The sequence below is a fragment of the Mastigoproctus giganteus genome, chromosome 5 (assembly GCF_048544385.1).
Source record: "Mastigoproctus giganteus isolate SK-2022 chromosome 5, ASM4854438v1, whole genome shotgun sequence".
NCBI classification, from domain to species: domain Eukaryota; kingdom Metazoa; phylum Arthropoda; class Arachnida; order Uropygi; family Thelyphonidae; genus Mastigoproctus; species Mastigoproctus giganteus.
In genome coordinates this window covers 152,134,701-152,159,692 of record NC_143579.1, presented here as the reverse complement: position 1 = coordinate 152,159,692, position 24,992 = coordinate 152,134,701, and the positions used below count along the sequence as shown (strand labels likewise).

At 39.2% G+C, this 24,992-nt stretch overlaps 1 protein-coding gene across 2 annotated transcripts in view; it reads right to left on the bottom strand.

Moving 5' to 3' along the window:
* Osbp (oxysterol binding protein) overlaps positions 1-24,992 on the bottom strand; it is a 494,514-nt gene that overhangs the window by 256,958 nt on the left and 212,564 nt on the right. For both annotated transcript variants that reach the window (XM_090374241.1, XM_090374242.1), the window contains one exon: positions 21,241-21,328. In XM_090374241.1, coding sequence (XP_090230367.1) covers positions 21,241-21,328 — 88 coding nt within the window. The remainder of the gene's footprint in view (positions 1-21,240; positions 21,329-24,992) is intronic.

The following is a 24,992-nucleotide window of genomic DNA, read 5'->3' as shown; positions in this document are numbered from 1 at the left end:
CTATTCTGCAACCATCCTTGCTCAATTTGAATTTATGCCCCTCGTGTGGGTAGTCTGAGCAAGAGGAAGAATCTGATCACCACTGAGTTTCTTCAATCCATTCAAAGCCTTAACCACCTCAATCAGATTGCTTTGCAGATGGACAGCCAACAGATTATTATTACTACTAGCCATATAGTGCAAGGAAGCCTGAGGCGTATGCTGCACCAGCTAAAAAAAATTTCCAAGTTACCCTGAGAGAGAGAGAGAGAGAGAGAGAGAGAGAGAGAGAGAGAGTCAGAAGTAGAAGGGAATCACTAAGCGAGAGAGAAGAATGATGATACCCAGCTCAGGATACTGTGTGTGCCAAGCCGTACTCACAAGATGTAAGACCCTGGGGATGCTGCAATTTGCAGAACTGAAGCCTTTCCAGGTAAGAGAAAGCTTCTTGTTCCCCTCACTAATCTAACTGCTCTTCTCTATATCCATTCCAACAGCTCTACATCCTTCCAAAAATCACACCTCCAGACCTGTATGCGGTACTCAACATTTGGCCTGACCATTGCCTTATACAATGGTCAGGCCAAATAATCACATCATTATCCCTGCTATCAAAATTCCTGTATATCATTGATAAAACACTATGTGCTCTCCTGGCAGCCATTCTGCACTGCTCAGAGAATTTCATATATGATTGCACAATTACCCCAAGGTCTTTTTCATTTTCCCACTATCCTGAGTGTAGTACCACAAAGTTGGGACATTAATCTGGGATTACTGCTACCTATATGCAGTACTTTGCTCATGGTTTTTGCATTTGTCAATATAAAATCAATACTGCCATTTCTCGGTCCAACTGCCTAATTTTGCTAGATCCTGTTGCAGCAGTATACTGTTATTAACCACTGTGCCAAACTTCATATCTTCTGAAATCTTAGACATTAAGCCTGATATACCTGCATCAATATCATTAATAAATGCAGAAAACAAAATGGCCCCAGCATCAAATCCTGGAATCCACTGGATGGACAGTAATCATAGGACACCTACCTAGTAATGGGTAGGCCCACCTTTCGCCTGGATAAGGGCAGTCACACAGAGTCCACGAATGCATTCCACAGGTATTTCCAACCTTTCTTCCTGTGCCACTGTCCATAATCCCTTCACATTTCTTGGTGGAGGATATAAAGTGCGAATGGACCTTTTCAAACCATCACAAAGATGCTCCACATGGTTCACGTCCGATGAACAGGGGAGGCCATTCCATAGTGGTTAAATCTGTGGAATGATCTTAGAACCACGTTCTAGTGACAACAGCTCTGTGGGGAGGCGCATTGTCCTGCTGGAAAGTCTATTGCCCTGTGGGTGCACAATGACCATGAAGGGATGCATATGGTCTTCAAGGATGGGCACGTAATGTGAACCACTCAGAGATACGTCTAATAGTTCCAACGTGTGCCAGTTGAACACGTCCCAGACCATTTCCGACTATCCACTTGCCTGAACAGTTCCTTGTTGACATGACGGGTGCATAGTTTCATGCAGTTTCCACCAGATATGCACCTCCCGTAGGCTCGAAATAACTGGAAACTGGACTCATCAGACCACGAGACCCATCTCCAATCATCCAAGATCCAGTGCTAATGTTCTTTTGCCCAGTTGAGGCGAAGAGTCCTGTGTCATGGTGTTAGCAATGGGACTCTGGTGGGTCGGCGGCTACCATAACCTATTGTAGTTAATTATTGCCCAATGGTCTTGGTGGAGATGTTTCCACCTCCCTTGTTGAAGTCGATGGTGATTTGTGCCACTGTTGCTCTCTGGTTGGCTGAAACAATGTAAGACAGACGTCGATGCCACATTCATCCAATACCTTTCTCTGCCCACAGCACCATTCACGATGAGATGTTATTCCGGAAATGCTGTTTTCCTGATACACTCCTGATACTGTCGAACGGGGAGAGTACAATTTCTGTACCACCTCTGCGATACAGTGACCCATGTGTCGGGCATCCACTATCATCCCTCTTTCAAAGTTGGTTAACTTATGACATTTATCCATACTGACATCGAATTACCGTCTATGTGAATGCAGTGAACCTATATACCTGCCAAGTGATGGGTTCGTCTACTAGTGAGAAGGGTGACAGAATCGTTGCCCAGAATTCAGGCACTTATGAAAACCTATTAGGCTAGGGCATTGCCTACCAGGATGATGTGTTTTTATTTACACACATACATGGAACATACAGTATTGTATGATTAGTGTATATGTTCGTACAGTTGCATTGGTTTGGTTTGTGGCAATCTGCCAAAATTGTTGGGTTGGCATTGTTTTAATTATAACCCCAGGGGCTCACATCTGGTGAGTATGGGCTTGCCACACCCAGTGTCCTGTGCTGGATAACATCATTCTTCTTTTTGGTGATTCCCTCCTACCTCTCTCTCTCTCTCTCTCTCTCTCTCTCTCAGGTTTTGGCTGGCGCAACATAATAATAATTCCATCCTTTCAGTGTATTAGTACACTCCTCTCTCTGTTTTCTCCTACTCAACCATTCCTTTATCCATAGCAGAAGCTTGGCCCTTAATACTATATGCTACAATCTATAAAACAGAATCAAAATTACTTTTTGCATCCAGTTCCTTTGTTACTGCATCAAAGTATCCAATCAAACTGACGAGACAAGATCTCCCCTTAAAAAAAAAATATATCGATGGTCCTGCATTACTTCTTTAACCAGTGACTATTATTTTCTCTGAAACAGAAGTTAAACTAACAGGTATATAATTACACGTGTAACCTTTGATCCCACTTTTGTGAATTGGTGACACATTCTCACATCTCCAGTCTACAGAGACCTCCCCTGAATCCAAGGATGCTCTCATAATTATGGCTAAGGTTTGCTTACCTACTTTGCTGCCTTCCTTAACATGATTGGATAGATCCCATCCACTGCAAGGTGCCTTTATGTTTAACTTCAACAATTTAACTTCACACTTCACTTCCAATTTTATTACAAATTCATTTAGCTGAGTAGAGTTTGATAAACTTCTTGCATCCCAACCCTAAGGAATTCCTCATGTGTAAATTTAGATGCAAAATACCTATTCAGCAATGGCATGTTCATCGATAGTAAAACCATTGATTTCAAGTGGATCGATTTGATTCAACCTCTTCCTTCTATTGTTAATATAAGTAAAGAAGCCTTTGAAGCTTTTCTTGGCTTTCTTTGGCAGAAACTTCTCTTAATTTACCTTGGCTTGCCTAACCTCCTTTGTGATTGATTGCACACTACTTTGTATCTTACATAGGCTTCTGTATCACCTCATAATTTATATGCATCTCATGCATTTTTCTTCTCTGCTGATGCATGTAAGTATGCATCAGCAGTTCATCTGACATCCATTTAGGTCTAAGCCTTGAACTGCATTTCTCAGTTGGCATTTCTCAGTAGCCGCAGGCTAAGGTGGGAGTGACTTCTACATTACTACTATTAGAATGAGCAGCAGCCTGGAATGCAAGTTGCTAGAAATTTCAAGAACTGCTGGAGGTCATCATGAAACAAGTAAATACATGGGCTGTATTAGGGTAACTAAGAGTAAGAACAAGTACATATATACTTATATGTACACCAATGATAGGAGTATAATAAATAAATTTGATGCTGGTCAAGACATCAAAGGTGGATATTATTGGGATATCAGAGACATGGTGCCACCTGGATATAAGGAATGCAGAATTTGTATTTGGGGAGTACAATGTGTACAAAAAGGACAGACAGGATAGGAAGGGAGGAGGGGTTATGCTGTTAGTTACAAATCAAAATCTAGGCGGTGCATCCATTTCACATGGGAGGCCAGTGCAACGTAGAGTCAGTCTGGTGTGCAATAAGCACTGGGAAAGCAAAAATTATAGTATGAGTGTGTTACAGGCCTAATGACTCTGGAGCGTACAAGAAACAATTATACAGAGAAACAGAGCGGGCTAGAAAATCACAATATCTTATAATATGGGATTTTAACTTTCCAGATATTGACTGGAACTAGTGGATTGGTCACTCACACACTAGGATGATTTTTGTGGATTTATTGGATGACTGTTTTCTACAGCAGCACGTGTGAGAGGCAACAAGAGGGAGGTAATACTCTTGATCTGATTATCAGCAGTGATTATTCATGCATTAAGAATCTGCAGATAAAGAACCACCAGGTGGCAGTGATCACAGTGTACTGATGCAGGATTTACTTAAACATGTAACTACTTTAGGGTTAAAGGGAAGGGTTTTTGCTTTCATATAGGTAACTATGGTGGTCGCACATAGTTTTTAAATTCTATACTGTGGAACCAGCTGATGACGTTACCAATAGTAAATTCTAAAAGGGAAGCATTCAAGGAAGTAAACTTGGAAGCTAGTAAACTTTTCATACAAACTAAGAAATACTATTCAAGATTAAATCCTAAATGGATGTCAGCTGAACTAATGAGACTCGTGGCACAGAAGAAAAATGCATGGGATGCATATAAATTATCAGGCAACATAGAAGCCTATGGTAGATATAAGCTAGTCTGTAATCAAGTCAGAAAGGAGGTTAGGCAGGCAAAGGCAGATTATGAGATATCTTTAGGAGAGGATTCAAAGAAAAACAGCAAAGAATTCTTTACTTATGTAAACTACAGAAGAAAGAAGATTGAATCTGATTGGTCTACCTGATATCGATGGTTCTGCTGTTGATGATCCTGCTGACAAAATGAAACAAGTGTCAAATGAGTATTTTGAATCTACACATAAGGAATTCGCTACAATTTGAATCTACAATTTATACATAAGGAATTCTCTAGAGAAGTGGTGGGCAGAAGTTTATCCAAATCTAATAGAGAGTTAATTGACTTTGTAATAACTGGGAGGAAAGTAAAGGAGAAATTATTGAAGTTACAAATAAGAAAGGCACCTAATGTGGATGGGATCTATCTAGTTATATTAAGGGAGGCAGCAAATGAAGTAAACATACCTTTAGCCATAATCATGAGAGCATCTTTTGATTTACACGGGTCCCCATGGACTGGAGAAGTGCAAATTTATCCCCAATTCACAAAGGGAGATCAAAGGGTGACAAATATAATTACAGACTATCACGAAAGGGTGATAGTCTGTAATTATATAGTCTGTAATTTCTTAACCATGGGCCCCTGGCGTACTGGGGTCCATTGTTAAGAAAATACAGTATAATCCAGTGAATATATTTAATAACACAATAAATACAATACAGGCATACCTCGGTTAACGTTACCTCTGATAACGAAGCTTCGATATAACGAAGTCCGCAATTTCAAGCCCCATTTAACATAAAAAAAATATTCCAGTTTAATCACCTGAAATCTAAACAAACTGACGAAATTACGGAAACCTTTTGGGCTTCTCGTGGTTGGTTCGAGAAATTTAAAAAACGGGCCAGGGTTCATAGTGTAAAATTAACAGGAGAAGCCGCAAATAAGTTTTCAGAAAAACTAAAGGAAATAATTGAACGTGAAAATTTTCCACCAAATTTGATGTTCAGTGTTGACGAAAGCGGTTTGTTCTGGAAACGGCTACCAACAAAAAGTTTCATTTCTATTGAAGAAAAACCAGCTGCTGGGTTCGAAGCAGCTAAAGACCGTTTAATGTTACTCTTTCGATCAAATGCCTCTGGCGATTATAAATTAAAATTGTTATTAGTTTACCATTCAGAAAATCCGAGGGCGTTAAAAGGTAACATAAAAATGAATTTACCTGTAATATGGAAAGCAAATAGAAAAGCGTGGGTTACCAAGGAGTTATTTACTGATTGGTTTGTTAACCACTTTTGTCCTGAAGTAAAACGGTATTGTCAAAAAAACAACTTTGAAGAAAAAGCTCTTTTATTGTTAGCCAATGCTCCGGGACATCCTACTGATCTTAACACGTTGGACACATGCATTCCTGTCAAAGTTGTGTTTCTTCCAGCAAACACAACTTCTCTGATTCAACCATTGGATCAGGGAGTGATAGCATCATTTAAAGCTTATTATCTGCGTCGAACATTAAGCAATTTAACTGAACTAGAGGATAAAGAGGAAATGACAGTTAAAACTTTTTGGAAAAACTACACCATTAAAAAGGCAATTGAAAACATTGATAGTTCTTGGAAAGAAGTCACTAAGAAATGCTTAAATGGAGTTTGGCGCAAAATATGGTCAGAAGTTGTACTCGAAGAAGAAAATAGCATCCAAGAAATTAGAAATGAAGTTATCCAGATGGCTCAATCAATAGGTTTCGAAAATGTCGATGACGTTAGAAATTTATTGAATGCAGAAGATGATGGTTTTTCAGTGGAAGATTTAGAAAACCTTGTTAGCAATGAAGACAAAGATAATGAAGACGAAGTTAAAGAAGTTCCTGCCGAAAAAGTGTTAACAAACAAAGATTTAAAAAGCTGCTTAAATGACATTGAAAACGTTTAAATTTTTTTAGTGAAAATGATCCTGATTTAGGAAGAAGTTTTATTGTTAAGCGATCAGTGTTAAATGCAATAACTCCGTATAGGCAATTGTTAAATGAAAGAGAAAAAAAGCATAAGCAACTTTAGACTCATATTTTAAAATGTGATTTCACTTTGTATGTAAGTTGAATGTTTATTTAATAAAACTTTTCTTTGTTCGAAAAAAAAGCTTTTCATTTTCTTTACGTAGGAACGTATCCCTATTCTGGCCATAGTATTTTTACCTCTGAAAACGAAGTTTCGCTTAACGAAGTAATTTCGTGGAACGCATCCTATTCGTCATTCGAGGTATGCCTGTATAATAAGATACAGTAGAAGCTTCCGAGGCTGACGAGTCTCTTTATCAATTAATAGATTGAAATTTGAATACAACTGATATAGTTATGCGTGCAGTGAGCTGAGAGTGAAGTCACGTTATTCAAGCTGGTTTCCTATTGTCGCGCAGACTTGCACTGTTTTACTCCAGCGTTTGTCGAGGTGTAAAATGGTTGTCTCCAGGATGGGGTGCATTCTCATGCCTTTGCAGCAGTTTATGGCCTTTGGATTGTTCAATATATTAAGTGACTCTAGCCATGCACGGTGGCTAAAGTGTCGCGAGTGGTCCACTATTTCGAAGTCACGTTTGGGATCGAGATCGTGGTTAACTCCTCAAAGGCGAGTACACGCTCAAATGACGCAACTTCCTTCATCTTGAACCTAAGCAGCAAACAACTATCCACTGAACAGCTCAATGTCATATCCAACGGCATGAAGTTCACCGCCGTACCATCTAAACCTCCAGTCACACAGCTCGCTATGGGTATAGAAGCCGGTATTAACAACCTTCCCGAAGAAACTGCCAATGAGATCCATTTCAGGACTGCCGCAATCGTCGCAGCACTCGGCAAACTTACTCAAACCTTAACCATCGTCAACATGCCGCCCTATCATCTATAAGAAAAGACAACACCATCGTCATACTTCCTGCTGATAAAGGGTGCCGGACCGTTGTATTAGACCAGTCAGCCTACCGAGAGAAAGCCCTGGCCCTACTACTAGACCCAAATGTATATGAACCTCTGTCTGATCCACCCATTAAGGTCTTGAAATGTCTAGAGATACATGTCAATGAACTTGTCAACACATGGTTTATAGATAAGAAAATCTCGACTACAACTCAGCATCTTCTACATGCCACGCTGCCAATTGCTGCAATTCTATGGATTGCCAAAGATCCACAAATCGGGTATTCCCCTCAGACCTATAGTATCGTGCTGAAATGCCCCAACATATGAACTATCCGAGCATATTGCATGCCTCCTCTCACCTCTTGTAGGAAACACCACACACAGCATCAAAAATAGTGGCTAATTCATCCACCTCATTAAAGACCTTTCAATTCCTGACAGCTCCGTCACGGGCATCATTTGATGTGGTTTCATTATTCACTTCAATTCCCATCCAACAGGCCGTACTCTGCACCAGGAGGCTCTTCGAGAAAGACTTAAGCCTTCCAACCAGAACATCACTATCCATTGATGACATCTGCACCGCCCTCAACTTATGCTTATCAAGCAGCATCTTCACCTTTGAGCATTCAGTCTACCAACAAGTGCATGGCTCTGCCATGGGTGCCCCTGTCAGTTCTGTAGTAGCCAACGTTGCCATGGAAGATTTAGAGGAGCAGATACACCTGAACCCACCTATACCTATTACAACATGGTGCAGATACACTGATGATATTTTCACTGTAATACCATGCTCTGAAACAGCATTACTAGAATACCTTAATTCCCTGTCTAATTTCATACAGTTTACTATAGAGTTAGAAGTCAACGAGGCACTCCCGTTCCTGGATGTCTTAGTGCAACACGTAGGCCCACGTCTAGAGACTTCGGTATACTGTAATCCTATGTGGTGCAGACAATTTACAAACTACAGATCCGGCCATGCACCCAGTCATCTCAACAGCACTGCCTGCATCCTATTCTCCAAGGCTTGGAGCCATTCCAGCACTGATGCAATCAGACGCAATGAGATTTCCAGTGTGAGGACAGACTTGACCAAATGTGGATATCCATCCCATGTGCTAGACAGATGCCTATTACAAGCACAAGAACTTGCATCCCACCCGAACCAAGACAGTATACAATCCGCCTACATTCCCTACTACAGGCGTGTCAGGTCAGATCTCAAAAATCCTCAGAAATTACAACATCAAATGCGTACAGTTACCCTGCAGAAACCTACGTTCGCCAGTCTCCAGTGTGAAGACCCCTGTCACACCTCTCTTACGCAGCAATGTAATACAAATTTGTATACTGCATCACCTGCAGAGCCTGTGATGGCTGTTACATAGGTGAGACATCAAGACGTCTTAAATCGCCTTACGGAGCATGACAGAGCAATCCGGCTTGCAGAAACTGACCAGTCCGCAGTCGCAGAGCGCTTTTGGGCCACCAACCACGATCTCAATCCCAAACGTGACTTCGAAATAGTGGACCACTCGTGACACTTTCGCCACTGTGCATGGCTAGAGTCACTTAATATATTGAACAATCCAAAGGCCATAAACCGCTGCAAAGGCATGAGAATGCACCCCATCCTGGAGACAACCATTTTACACCTCGATAAAAGCTGGAGTAAAACAGTGCATGTCGTGCGACAACAATAGGAAACCAGCTTGAATAACGTGACTTCACTCTCAGCTCACTGCACGCATAACTACATCAGTTGTACTCAAATTTCAATCTATTAGTTGATAAAGAGGCTCATCAGCCTCAAAAGCTTCTACTGTATCTTATTATATTGTATTTATTGTGTTATTAAATACATTCACTTGATTATACTGTATTTTCTTAATAATTACAGACTGTTAGATTACTTTATTCTGGTAAAGTAATGGAGTCACTTGTGTTAAATGCAATGCAGGATTATGTAGACAATACTGCAGGTATAGTTTCAAAACAACATGGGGTTTGTTAAGGAGAAATCTCGCCTGAACAATTTGATTGGATACAAAAATAATTTTGATATCATATACTTGGATTTTAGGAAAATGTTTAATACTGTTGCACACAGAAGGTTAGTGTTCAAATTGGAGCAGTATGGCATTAAGGGTAAGTTGCTGCTATGGATAAAAGAATGGTTGAGTGTGAGAAGACAGTGTGTAGTGATTAATGGACATAGCTCAAATATGGACAATGCTGAAAGGGTGATAGCTATATCACCCGTTCACCTACAAAAGATCGATTATCTTTAATCAATTTCTTAATGCCTATAAATATTCAACGACGGATTCTGCTTTGGACTCAGAAATACAAATATTAACTAGCAGATTCTTAAACAGGGGTTATTCCATTACCACAATAAACCGAATTAGGGTACAAGCTAAGGATAAGATACAAAATACTACACCAATCAACAATAGTAATATCAAAAAATACTTTATTTCTGTCCCATACGTTGAACAGTGGCACAAACAGCTTAACAGATTCTTTAAAGATACCGAATTTAAAATTGTAGCTAGGCCAATACGGAAGTTACACACTATACTGAACAATCGCTCGGTTCTTTCAGCGTTTGCAACACAAATTAATGATCTGGTATACAACATTTCTTGCGGTGATTGCGACTCGTCTTATCAAGGTTCGACCCGATTTTCTCTTAATATTCGTGAAAATCAACACGAAGCCTCAGTTCGTGCCTCTCGTTCAGCAGCGTCAGAATTAGCCTTTCATGCCATTAACGAAAAACATATTTTTATTTAACGAGGCCAAAATACTTAACGTTCAACGTAATTATACGCGACTTAATTGCAGAAACCGTTGAAATTAAATTACACGAGAATTCTGTTAATGTTCGGTGGCCATATTTGATCACCGATGCGTGGACCTTTACGCGCATGCGCGAAGACAAATAATCTCTATTTAAGTATCAGGTTAAAACCCGATTCGGTAATTTTCATTCCTGTGATCACGACATACGGCTGAAAAGTGTTGTCAGCTTCAGGAAGGAAAATCGTTTTGAATATTTTCGTTAATTCTTTTAATTGCGTTAATTTGATTTCTAATTGTTTTAAGTTGATTTGAATTGTGTTAAATTGATTATTTAATTACTTATATTTTACTCTATGTACTGGAAAGTTGTCGATTTTTTCGTTTTTATTTCTGGAGGGTATCATACGGAAGTGTTCTATGCACTATATTGAGGTAAACTCCTCTTATTATTTTACTAATATTATTATCAACGTAGAACATATTGAGCAGTACAGCTCTGATTCATACTATCTTGACAGTATAGTAGATTTGACAAAAACAGCTACCCCTCCACGAGCAGAAGTATTAGAATCCCTGTCTCGTCTAAACAGTGTAATTTTTTAATTTGAAAGAGATTTGTGGTAATATAAAGGTTTTTTTGTAAGCATACACCTACTGCATTAGTCTGAATAAGTAAATTACTCAGGTCATCGAAATTACTGTGTAATCCCTACAGTTTCATTTTAGGAATTTTTTCATTGTTTGGGTTTGATTGAGGCAGATTGATCTGTTTTTTCTGAGAAGGTTTCAGTCTGCCTTGTTTTGATTGTTCCTTGCTTGGAACGGTTGGGCATCCTGTTTTTATGGTATTATTAGCATATAATTCTAGTACTTTGCTCTGAATGAACATCAATTTCCATGTTGCTATTGTGCGGTTTCACTTTCTTCTGGTCTTCAACAATAACTGATTTTGCTGTTTCGAGCAAGGTTGAGATAACATCGGTTGGGATACTGATTGTCCTATTTTCAAAGATGTACTAATTAGACCGTCGACTGTCCATTTCCATTGAGTGGTTGGTTAAGTGTTCATTTCCATGGAACCAAGAAAACTCAGAGGGGTTACCAGTCAATAATAGGTGGTAGATGACTCTCATCAACCAGTGCACTACCACAACTTGCTTAATGAAGGCCTGAAGCGGTGGAATCCATGTTTAGTCTCCAGAGCAAAGCTCTGCCAAACCCTCTCCCACCTCTTCCATCATGCAGTGTTATTGATGTGTTTTGAGGTTATGATGGACATCATGGCAATCTTCCATACATTTAGTATTAATATTAGTATTAGTAACGGCCGCATGGTGCAAGAAAGCCTATGGCTTATGCTGCACCAGCCAAAAAAAAAAAAAAAAAAAAAAAAATCCGAACAAAACAATGATAAAAACAAAAAATAAATAAATAACTAAATAATAATAATTAATAAATTAAAAAAAATAAAATAAAAAATAAATAAAAAGGAAATTAAACCTATCATCCTATGCGCTTCCCTTACCTGAAAGTACTATCCAGATGACCTTTGAATTTCCCCAAACTGTCGGCCTCTACCACCCAATGAAGGCAACTTATTCCAGTAATTTATAACTCACTGGCTAAAATAGAACTTCCTGCAGTCCAATCTAAACATTTCCCCCCGTAACTTGAATTTATATCCCCTAGTTCTAGCATCATTTATAATCTTGAAAATTTCGTCCTCATTCATTTTACTGATGCCTCTCAGAGCCTTAAACACCTCAATCAAATTTCCTCTAAGGTGTCTAGTTTCCAAACTCTGCAACCCACATATTCGAAGTCTTTCTTCATAAGGACGCCCTTTTGCTGATCTCACCAGGCGAGTTACCCTTCTTTGCACCCTTTCAAGAAGCTCGATGTCTTTCTTTAGGTGCGGTCTCCATACTTGCACACAGTATTCCAAGTGTGGTCTAACATAAGCCTTGTATAATGGGATTATCACGTCCCTATCTCTACTTGCAAAAGTTCGATAGATCATCGATAGGACACCATGGACCTTCCTTGCAACCTGTTTACAATGCTCAGAGAATTTCATGTCTGACCGTATCGTAACACCCAAGTCCCTTTCCTCCAGTACTGGGTTTAGTTGAACTCCACCAAGTGAATAAGCTTTTTTGGGATTACTGTTTCCCAGGTGTAATACCTTACACTTTGTTGGATTAAAGCACAGCTGCATTTTTTTCTGACCATTCCTGAAGTCTATCTAGGTCTCTCTGAAGAAGCTCAGCTTGACAGTGATCATTAACTACTCTCCCAATTTTAACATCATCTGAAAATTTAGACATCACGCCCTCTATCCCTTCATCAATGTCGTTTATGAAAATTAAAAACAACAGTGGTCCTAATACTGATCCTTGGGGAACCCCACTTCTTACATCAACCCAATCTGAGGAATAGCCATTTATCACAACCCTCTGCCTCCTGCCCTGAAGCCATCCTTCTATCCATCTAAGGATTTTCCCAGTGATTCCAACCTGTTCCAGCTTATAAAGCAACCGCTCATGTGGGACTGAGTCAAAAGCTTTGCTGAAATCTAAATAAACAATGTCGAAATTATTCCCTAAATCCAGCTCGTGAGTGACCCTTTCGAAATAGCGAACCAGATTTGTTAAACATGATTTTCCCTTTACGAAACCATGCTGAGTATCCTTGAGAATTTCAATTCGATCCAAATGATCCTGAATTCCACCCTTGATCATTGCCTCCATGATTTTCCCTACTACTGAAGTCAGACTGACAGGTCGATAATTTCCAACTTCACTTTTAGGGCCACCCTTATGTATGGGAGATACATTTGCACTTTTCCAATCCAAGGGAATCTCCCCAGAGTCTAATGATGCTCGCATAATTAGCCTCAATGGTTCAATGCACTCGCTTGCCGCCTCTCTTAAGATTATAGGGTATATTCCATCAACTCCAGGAGCTTTACTGGTCTGTAGGCTCGAAAGTTTTTTCATTAAATAATCTTGCGAAATTTCAATATCATTAATTACATATTTTTTAATTTCGCTCCCACAATTTCCCTTTGCCACAAAAGGCTTTTCATTTGTAAATATCGATGCAAAATAACTGTTGAGTTCATCTGCAACGGCAGCTGGTGTATTTATTACTATCCCCTTTCCCTTACGTAAAGGTCCGATCTGGTTTGTCCTGCTCTTCTTGGCATTTATATATGTGAAGAATTCTTTATCCCCCCTCTTTGCTCTGTTTGCTAGTGATTTCTCATAAACTGCCTTTGCCTGTCGAACCTTTTCTGTGGCTCTATTACAGATCACCTTGTAGCTGTTATAGGCTTCAGTACTTTTTATTGTTCTGTAACCTTTCCATGCCACCTTTTTCTGCTCAAGTAATGCGGCAACTTCACTAGTCATCCAACTTGGAACCCTCCTCGTGGAGTATTTTTTTAATGGTATATACGCATTCAAGGCATCTGTGATTAATGTTTTAAAAGCGTACCACAGTTCAATTGTATTCATTCTCTGCGCGATATCTACCCAGTTAATAGAGGCCATGTAGTACCTCTTAAGGCATCGTAATTTCCTTTTCTGAAATTAAAACCCATTTTGAGGGTACAGTTCTAAAATAAAGTTTACAGGCCGGCCACAAGATAGTCCACCAGACCTAACCTACTGTTAACTCTCCGGGATGCTTCTGGATCAGCTAGTGTATAATCTTGATACCTCTACTCTCCTCTGCCAGATAGTGACTGGAGGGAGTCTGAGTCGTGTGTATCTGGTGGTATTGTTGAAATCACATTATGTCAAGGAGTTAAGTCTATTCTTCCCATACATATGCCATATCCAAAAATTTCATCATTTCATATAGCAAAACAAATGGGTCCTCCCCAGATTTTCTTACTAGTGAATACATCATGAATTATCAAACTAATAGAATAAATTTATCTGTGAAACGATCTAAACCTACCAAACACTTCCTTGTCTATATCACAAATATACGTGGTCTCTGTTCTAATCTCAATAATGTCCATTTCCACTTGAAGTCTGCCAAACCCCATGTTCTTTTTTGACAGAATCCCAGTTATCAGGTGATTCAACCACTGCACAGCTCAATTGTCCAAATTATTTGCTGTATGATTCCATTTGCTTCAAAGGTGGTACTTGTGCATATGTCCATTCGAATATTCCTTGTCAGAGATTTACTAATTTGGAATTGCTCTATTTGATCATCTCTGGCTTAAAATTTTCTCTACCATATTCTGACAAATTCATCTGTTGCCTCTGTCATTCCCCCAGCTTCATAATGTCCATTTCCACTTGAAGTCTGCCAAACCCCATGTTCTTTTTTGACAGAATCCCAGTTATCAGGTGATTCAACCACTGCACAGCTCAATTGTCCAAATTATTTGCTGTATGATTCCATTTGCTTCAAAGGTGGTACTTGTGCATATGTCCATTCGAATATTCCTTGTCAGAGATTTACTAATTTGGAATTGCTCTATTTGATCATCTCTGGCTTAAAATTTTCTCTACCATATTCTGACAAATTCATCTGTTGCCTCTGTCATTCCCCCAGCTTCACTAATCATTTGGTACTCTTTGAAACGTGACTTTCTCCAGTCCAAATTTCCTAACAGTGAGGTAATTTTCCTTAGTGATTTTAATGTTCCCAACTAAAGCTGGCTTATGTTTTCTAGTCAAACAGACCAGCTGGTCGAGATGCCGAGGCTTTTGCAATTACAAATTACCTTGCACAGATTGTTCATTTACTTACCAGAGTACCAGATAACCCTAACCATGCAACCAACATGCTTGGTCCTTTTCTCACAAATAACACAGGAGGTTGAGTTCAGTCTAGACACTTCAGACCACTATTTGGTGATGGTTTCTTCTCCAATGGAGCCTTCTCTCATGACCAATCTCAATCTTGTGTTGTCTGGCATTACGAGAATGCAAAATGGAATGATTCGCCAGATTTATTTTCTTCTTTTTCTTGGTCGGATTACAGTTTCAAACCTCTAATATCAATGTTTGCTCAGATTGTGTCAATGAAATTACTCTTGTAGGGATGGAATATTTTATTCCACACCACATTAAAATCTTGTCCTTTATCTAAACCTTGGTTTAACAATAAATGTTATAAGGCTGTTCAAGAGAAGAATGTTGCATATCATAATTGGCTTGTTTCCAAATCTACAGGTTCATTGTCTGCCTACACCAAAGCTCGCAACAATTTTAAAGCAGTTATTATCAGTCTAAACTAGATTTTGAACAGGCTAAGAGTAAAAAATTTGCTTCTTGTAGAAATGGTAGCTGAGTATTCTGGTCTCTTTGCAAAGCTATTGGTCATAACTTTTGTCCATCTCTGCTCCCACCTCTGTCAAAACCAGATGGTTTTATTGTAGTTCAGCCAAAGGTAAAGCCGACCTGCTAGCATCTTATTTTTCTTCCAACTAATGTATTGATGATATTGGTAAACCATCACCCACCATTCAATGCCACCTGTGGTCTTCCATCAAAAGGATGTCAGAAGAATTTTGATCAACCTTGATGCTAAGAAACTCTACGTTCAGTGGCATGTTATACCTTCATGGGGCCCAAGGCAAAATAGAATTTGGGGGACCCACATAAAAAAAAAAAAAAAAACTAATGAAGAAAATTTTTGATTTCATTTTATTGTGACAACAATACAAATAAATTATATGACATAAGAACTAAATATAAAATTTCATCAAAATAGGTACTTTATTTAAACCATTTTTGAAAAAAATGTAATTTTCAAATTAATCTTAAAGTTCATTGACACTGGCAAGTAGCAAGTTCACAGTTCCCGATAAAAGTCACTTAAAAATATTAGTAAAAAACAGCAATGAGTTTTTGAAACAGTAATCTTGGGGACCCCCCTCTGTTCGGGGCCCTGGGCAGAAGTATTTTTTGTCTATAGGATAATGCACCGCTGTCCATGTCCTGATATAACTCTACTTGTTCTTAAAACCCGTGATCTTGAACTTACTCCTGTTCTCTGTTGCCTATTTCCACTTGATTATTCCGCCAGTCTGCTTGGAAATTTACTCATATCCAGAAAAATGCTAAAAAGGATGATTAATCTCTCTCATCCAATTCTCGTCCCACTGCAATTCTTCAACTCTTAAACTATGTAGAAAAATTCAATCTGATCAATGATCGCTAGTTTGGATTCTGTCAGTGATGATCCACTGGTGATATTCTGACTTATGTTACCCATCTATGGAAAAATTCAGTAGAAAATTTTGATGAAACTCAAGCAGTTGCTCTTGTCATTTCAAAGGCTTTTGATCATGTTTGACGTAAAGTTCTTCTAAAAAGCTTCATCAACTGTTTTTTGTAATTGGGTATCCAGTTTTATTTCTGAACACTCACAGCATGTGATGGTAGATGGCTCTCTGTCTATTAATTTCTCCACTAATGCTGGTGTTATTATTATTATTAGCCATATGGTGCACCAGCCAAAAAAATTCCTGAATTACCCTGAGAAAGAGAGAGAGAGAGAGATGAGAGTCAGAAATAGAAATGATTCACCAAGAAAGAGAAGAATGATGATATCCAGCTCAGGACCCCGGGTGTGCCAAGCCCATACTCACCAGATGTGAGCTCCTGTTACCCAATGTTCAGTTCTTTCTCCCACTCTTTTCCTCTTGTATATTAATGACCTTCTTATATTGACCAGAAATCCTATCCATAGTTTTGCTGATGATAGCACATCGCATTCCACCTTCCATTTTTAGAAACCTTGCCCTGCAGAAACAGCTTCAAACTTCTCGAATATCTACTATCAACTGCTTAAATGCTGATCTCCATGTAATTCTCCAGTGGGACAAAGATAACTTAATTAACCCCTTCATGGATTATTCCAAGATATCTTGTTTTTAGTTTTAAAAGTTATTTGGAATTGTTTTTAGTTTTTAAAGTTATTTGGAATGAAATATCTCGGGATACGATAATACCCGAAGCAAACAATAATACCTCCAAATTTACGATTGAAACATATTTTCTTGGGCATTTATCTGGCTAATTTTGCATTAGTCAGATAAATCCCAAGATTTCCCAAAATTTTCTTACTGCTGGCAGCAGACGACTGGCTTTCATTTTACTTATATTTACTTATTGTACAGCAATGTCAGAACAGTAGCGTGTGTTACTATGTGCCGCCAGTAAGCAAAATAAAATTTGCCATCCTAAACGCTGAATATTGAAAAGCGTTAACCAATTAGAAAACAATATCAAAAAATATTTCGAAACCCTCTTGAACTGCCCCTCATAAGCAACGCTCACCTCAACTATCCACTTGCAGCAGTCGTGTGTCACAATGTAGTTCATGATTATCGCTTGTGGCAGGAAGATACTGCTTGTGCATTCCACTGATTTTTTAAATTTATTTATATAATGAGTAGTGAACAGTGTTTTTCTGTTCCTTTCTTTTAGCTCAAGCACTAATTTATTTAAAAAAATCTATATAATTTGCATACATTTAAGCATACACGAGATAACTTGGGATAGCCCAAATGGGTTAATTACTCCCATGTATTTTTTACTAAAAAAATTATAAAAAACACAAAAAACTATACAATGAGTATTTGCGTGATGTATACTTTTAATCTGTAAAATAAAAAAGGTTGATCTGTTATGGTATATTTTTAGGAAAAAAATTTTCCAGGAAGGGGTTAATTTCAATCCTTCTAAAATTCAGTTCTGTCTTATATCTCAAAAAAAAAAAAAAAAAAAATTTCTTCTGCTTCTATGCTTATCTTCGATGACACTCCAATTCCTAGGCAAGACCATATATATGTATTGGTGATTACTCTGGTTTCTAATCTCTCTTGGCATAAGCACATTACAAATGTTTCTTCCTCAGCATCTAAAAAACTGGGTTTCTGTTTCACTCTCGGCATTACTTTTCTTCCAAACTGTTTACTCTGTACAAATCGCAAATTGTTCCCACATCTGGAGTAATGCCCCCAAAACCTCTCTCAATCTTCTAGATTCCATTCAAAAGAGGGCAGTTCGGCTAATGACTCATCTCTAACAGTCTCTCCACTCTCTGTCTCATTGACATTCTGTTTCTGCTCATGCCTTTTCTACAGATACTTCCAGGGGTTCAGTTCTTCTGAATTGGTTTCTATAATTCCCACTCTCTCTTTTCCAAAGTAGTCTGAGCATGTGACGCAACCAGTCAATATCCTTGTACTGCCAGACTTTAATCTCACAGAATCAACTTTTCTTGATTCTGTGAGCAGTGTCCATTGATTACCACTCTTTTCAAGAGTGGTAATCAATGGACACTGCTCATCGTGGACTAATGTTATTAGTGGAGTTCCTCAGGGCTCAGTGTTGGGTCCATTATTGTTTTCTGTATTTATAAATGATATTGATGATGGTATATCAAGCTTAATGTCCAAGTTTGCAGACGATACAAAGGTTGGCAGGGTTGTCAAGGACACTACTGACACTATGCTGCTGCAACAGGATCTGGAAAGGTTGAACAGATGGGCTGAGAGGTGGCAAATGAAGTTTAACATTGACAAATGTAAAGTACTACACATGGGAAACAGCAACCCCAGAGCAACGTATCAACTCTGTGGTACTACACTGACAGTGGTAGAGAATGAAAGGGACTTGGGGGTGGTTGTGCAGGCAGATATGAAGTTCTCTGAGCAGTGCAGATGGGCTGCAAGAGTAGCTCATGGAGTATTGTCAATGATATACAGGAATTTTTCCAGCAGGGATAAGGAGGTGATTATTCCCTTGTATAAGGCAATGGTCAGGCCACACCTAGAGTACTGTATACAGGTCTGGAGGCCTCATTTTATGAAGGATGCAGAACTGCTGGAACGAGAAGTGCAGCAAGATTAGTGAATGGAACAAAGGAGTGCTCTTACGAAGAAAGGCTTAAGTTTTGCAAATTACAGTGTCTGGAGACTAGGCACCAGCGAGGTGATCTGATAGAGGTGTATAAAGCCTTGAATGGTTTGAGCAAGCTCAATGCTCATGGGATTCTTCCTCTAGCTCAGAATAATCACCTGAGAGGGCATAAATTCAAATTGAGGAAAGACAGATGTAGGATAGACGTGCGGAAATTTGCCTTTAGCCAGCGGGTGGTTGGTTGGTGGAACAGACTTCCATCCCTTGTCGTGGAGGTTGATAGCCTAAATAAGTTTAAGGCTCAGCTGGACAGGTATTTTGAACGAACAGAGGGGTGAAGTGGAAGTGGGTTTTTTTTTTTTTTTTTTTTTGGCTGATGCTGCATAAGCTTGCTTTCTTGCATCAAATGCCTCTACTAATGCTAATGCTATTCATTCAATGACCATTCTCTGGAACAACCTTTCTTCACACAGATTTTCTGAAAATTACAATCTACAGAAGTTCAAGTCCAATGTCAACAAATATCTTCTTTCGTCTTCTCAACCTCCAACCCAAGCACAGTACTAAGTACTATAGGTTCTAATACCTCTCGTGTTTGGGGTTCACATAAAAAAAAAAAAAAAAAAAATTTCCAAAACTTTTGTAAATCGTCCTCATTTTGAGAGGTTAATGTTTGCCCACTTCTTATGTCATTGCAAACATCCTCACGTCCATCTTTGAGCTGCTTACACACTATTCAAACACAGTGGCTCCATTTAACTTTTCATCACCATAAATAGTTCATAACATTTCATACATTTCTGTTGCAGATTTTTCCAATTTAAAGCAAAATTTGATAACAAATATCATGTTAACAAATATCTTTTTTCTCAACCTTCAACCCATGCATGGTACTAAGTACTAAAGGTAGTAACACCTTTCATGTTTGGAGTTTTCAAAAAAAAAAAAAAAATTTTGTATTTACCATCACTCTGCAAATCCACCCAATTAATGCATGCCATATAGCACCTTAAACCGTCAAAGTATCCTCATCTGAAATTAAACCCATGCCTTTATCTCTAACTTCTGCAACATCTTTCTTCATCTTCCAAATGATGAATGCATGGTCAATCATCACTATCATGATGTTATCAACTATCATGCACTGATAGCGCAAGCAAGCACTATCAGTGTATGATAGTGCTTGCCCATTCCATCTACATGTAAAGACTCCCATCATACTCTTCAAAATCTTTTGGTCTGTAGATTATTCCCACTCTCATGTGGGGTCATAAATTTAAGTTGATAAAGGATGGTTCCTGACAGATGTGGGAGGTTTGCTTTCAGCTGGTGGGTGGATGATTTTTGGAGCAGGCTTCCAACAATCTGAGCTGAATAAAGTCAAGGAAGAACTAGACAAATTCTTAGAATGGATGGGAGAGGAGTGTGTAGTGTTTTTTTTTTTTTTTTTGGCTGATGCTATATAAGCTTGCTTTCTTGCATCATTTTCCACTACTACTACTACTACTACCAACCAAAAAATGAGAGAAAATAATAAAGAATGTTTTCATTATACATCTTATGAATTTAAGATCACTTTCTCCAACCTGAACAGAGATAGTACATGCAACGGTTTGCTTTTTTTTTTTTTTTTTTTTTTTGACAGCTTTGCATATTTAACCATAAAAACCAAAGCTCTACAGGAATGTTAGAGAGTTCACTGAAATATGACAGATACTAAATGTGAATGGAAGTTCAGCTCAAGAGTGATAGTTGCTTTTGCTTACCTGGCACATGCTAAACACCAAAAAAAAAAAAAAAAAAAATTTTTTTTTAATTTTTATAATTCATAATAGATTGAAATGAAAATAAAACATGTTGCGTAACTATTTATAGAATACTGGTATACACAGGAAAATGTAATTTCACTTCCAAAGTTAAAAATATAGCAGAAAATTTTAAAAAGTGGCACCTGTCAGATGCATTTGGCACCAGAGGGTTAAATGCAATTCTTGAATAGAACATAACAAACATTTACATTTGGATCATAATGTTCATCCTGTATTTAAGAATCAAAACGAGTAATTTAATGGGTAATGAATAAATAAACAAACCTATGTCCCTTTCCTGGAATTGTAACTACGAAGTCAGCTGCTGTATCATCTTCTGCATCATAAAATTCTTCTTCATCAGAATGAATACCTGTGTACACATAAAAGGCACTGTACTTAAAAATTCTAAGAGATTTTTAAACTTATAATAACATGTTTACAGCTTAATATTGGGGTAGACAACAACAAGTAATTGTTGAATACCTGTTGAAGTTTGGTTTGGTTTGGTTTTATTGGTGCATTAGCTACTAAGGCTATAATGCGCCAAGACCATTTCATTTATAAAAAAGTTTAAACTTTCAGTGACCTAATTAGTTAGGTCACTATGTCCAAAGGTATAACAAATATATAAAGGAAAAATGTAAATTTTATATTCGATTAAAAATATTTATTGATTTTAAAAAGCTAAAAACAGCAGACACATTGTCATTGTCGATAAAATCTGACTGAGTGTATACGGCTCAGTCAGATGGTTAAAAGCGGTAAAACAGAAATTTCTAAAATATGGGCAATCAATTAAAATGTGTCTCATGGATATAACTGGGCCAAAGTTCTCGCACATAGGACAGTCATCTGCCCTCAGCAGAAAAGAATGTGTAAGATGACCGTGTCCTCTGCGGAGACGAGCTAGAACAACTTCCTCCTTACGATTTCTGCGCAGAGTAGACTGCCACGTTCAATTACAGGCTTTATACGATATAATTTATTCGCAGTCTGTCTATTCCACAAATCCTGCCATTGGGAATGTATCTTTTGATGTACTATTTGCCTGTAGTCTGTATAGGGGACTAACAGGCAGCAGTTATTATTGGGAATTGCTGATTTGGCTGCGGCATCAGCCAAATCATTTCCCCTAATCCCAATGTGGCTGGGAATCCAGCAGAAGCGGATGTCATATTCGCGTTCATGGAGAACATGAATCTTCTGCTGAATGCTAGACAGAACTGGATGAGGATTATACCTCACAGATATTAAAGCCTGTAACATGCTAAGAGAGTCGGAATATAAAATGAATCGTTGGTATTGGCATTTACTAATATGATCCAAGGCTAACTCTACAGCGTGCAGCTCTGCAGTAAATATGCTGCATTCAGAGGGAATCTGCTCTGATATAGTCCTGTCTGTAAAGACAGCAGCAGATCCCACATATGACTCTGACCGAACCGTCTGTGTAGACTGGCGCGAAGTCGGAATATTCAGTTCGGTGTGCTGAATGGAGTGTCCGACACATGATGGAGTATCCGACTTTCCCCAATTTCTAAGGGACAAGTCACATGCCGGGACATGAGCATGCCAGGGTGGAAAGGGTTGCTTTGGTGTTTGGGCAACCTTGTCTACTTTGATATTAAGTTCATTGAGTAGCTCTTGGAGACGAATACCAAAAGGTCGGTTGGCAGTCTTACCACGTAGGATGGTCTGGCAGGGATTTCAGTTTTAAAGCGTACTTTAAAGACAACTGCTTACGTCGAAGCGATAACGGTGGTTCGTTTGTTCGACGTATAAGCTCTGGACAGGAGATGTGCGATATGCTCCAGTAGCAATAAGTAGGGCCTGATGATGGACGGGGTCCAGCCATCGCAGGACACTGTCTCTGGCTGAGGAATATACCTGGGACCCATAATCTAGTTTGGATCGCACAAGTGCACGGTAAAGCCGAAGAAGGGTACACCGGTCTGCTCCCCAAGATGTAGAGGAGAGCGAGCGGAGAATATTAAGCCCACATGTGCACTTTGTGCGGAGTTGACGAATATGATCCAAAAACGTCAATTTTTTATCGAATATGAGTCCCAAGAATTTTGTGTTCGCAGCTACTGGAATAGCATTTTGTCCGAGCCTTAGTTCAGGTTCAGGATGAAGATTACGCTTGCGACAAAAGTGTACGCAAACGGTCTTCTCCGGCGAGAACCTGAAGCCATTAGCAAGTGCCCAGGAATTCAGACTATTGATGGCTTTCTGCAGTTGTCTTTCAATAACCCTCATGTTGCACGACTGGCAAAAAATGCTAAAGTCATCAACATAGAGGGCACTGTTTACAGTTGGAGGAAGTTGTTCTGTGATGGAATTTATTTTGATGGCAAAAAGCGTGACACTTAATACTGATCCTTGTGGTACTCCCTCCTCTTGGCTAGAGGAGCGAGAGAGTGAGGATCCCACACGAACTTGGAACGATCGATTGGCTAAAAAGTTTTGAATAAAAAAGGGCAGATGCCCTCTTAGGCCTAGGCTATGTAAAGCTTTTAAAATACCAAATCTCCAAGTTGTGTCATACGCTTTCTCCATGTCAAAGAACACCAACACCAAGTGTTCGTGTTTTAGGAAAGCATCCTGGATGGATGCTTCCAATCTAATAAGATGGTCCAAAGTGGACCGGTTCCTTCGGAAGCCGCACTGGATGCTGGAGAGTAGGTCATTTGATTCTAAATACCATATTAAACGAGAATTGACCATTCTCTCCAGGATTTTGCACAGACAGCTAGTCAGAGCAATAGGACGATAATTGGTGGTGACTTTTGGATCCTTTCCTGGCTTAGGAAAGGCAAGAACGATTGCCTTTCGCCAGGAGTCCGGAAACTGCCCTTCGGTAAAGATTCTGTTATACAGAAGGAGCAGACAATCCATAGATTTTGGTGAAAGATGTTTAATCATTTCATAATGGATGCCATCTGGTCCAACAGCACTTCCTTTGGAAAGAGTGAGGGCTCTTTTCAGTTCCTCTATAGTGAACGCCCCGTTGTAGGGATAGAGGCCCTTGGACTTAAAATTAAGTGCTTGTTTTTCCAGTTTATGTTTCAGGACCAGGAACTCTGGGGAGTAAGAGGATGTTGCGGAGATGTTAGAGAATGTTTCCCCAAGAGAATTAGCTATTGCAGTTGGATCTGCAATAGCGCATCCATTATAATCTAGGATTGAAGAAGGGTGGGATGTATATTTTTCTTCATTTTCCAGATTTTATCTCAGACTACCTTAGAGTTGGTAGACTGGTTAATAGATGTTGTAAAACGGATCCACGATTCCTTTTGACTCTGACGACGGATGTAGCGTGCCTTGGCTCGTGCACGTTTGAAGGCTATAAGATTGCTCGTGGTAGGATATCGGCGAAATATCCCCAACGCTTTGTTTTGAGCCTTTTTTGCTGCTGTGCATTGTGAATTCCACCAAGGTTTGGGAAATGGTGGAAACCGGGCTGATGTTTTTGGGACAGCATTCGCAGCTGCTTGGACAGTATTTTCTGTGATGTACTTAACTGCATCATTGATAGGCTTTTGACTGACTGTGCTAAGATCAAAATTTGCCTGATGTTGGAAGACAGTCCAGTCAGCCTGATTAATCTTCCACCATGGTACCCTGAAGGGAAGACATGGTCTCCCGCTGTGTAATGAGGTTATCACAGGGAAGTGATCGCTTCCGTATGGATTCTCCTCCACTTCCCAAGTGAGTGAAGGGAGTAGAGAAGGGGAGCAGATAGAGAGATCAATGGCAGAAAAAGTACGGGTAGGCATGTGGAAGAAGGTGTTTGTTCCAGTATTTAGAAGGGAAAGGTCATTGTCATTGAGCATACGCTCTATGACTCGTCCCCTTCCGTTGATGTTAGCACTACCCCACAGGGTGTTATGTCCGTTAAAATCCCCGAGAAGTAAGAAAGGGGAAGGCAGCTGCGTAAGAAGATCATCAAGGTCTGCCTGGGAGATGTCAGTCCCAGGTGGCAAAAAAATGGAGCACACAGTTAATAGAAATCCCACTGAAAGGCGAATTGC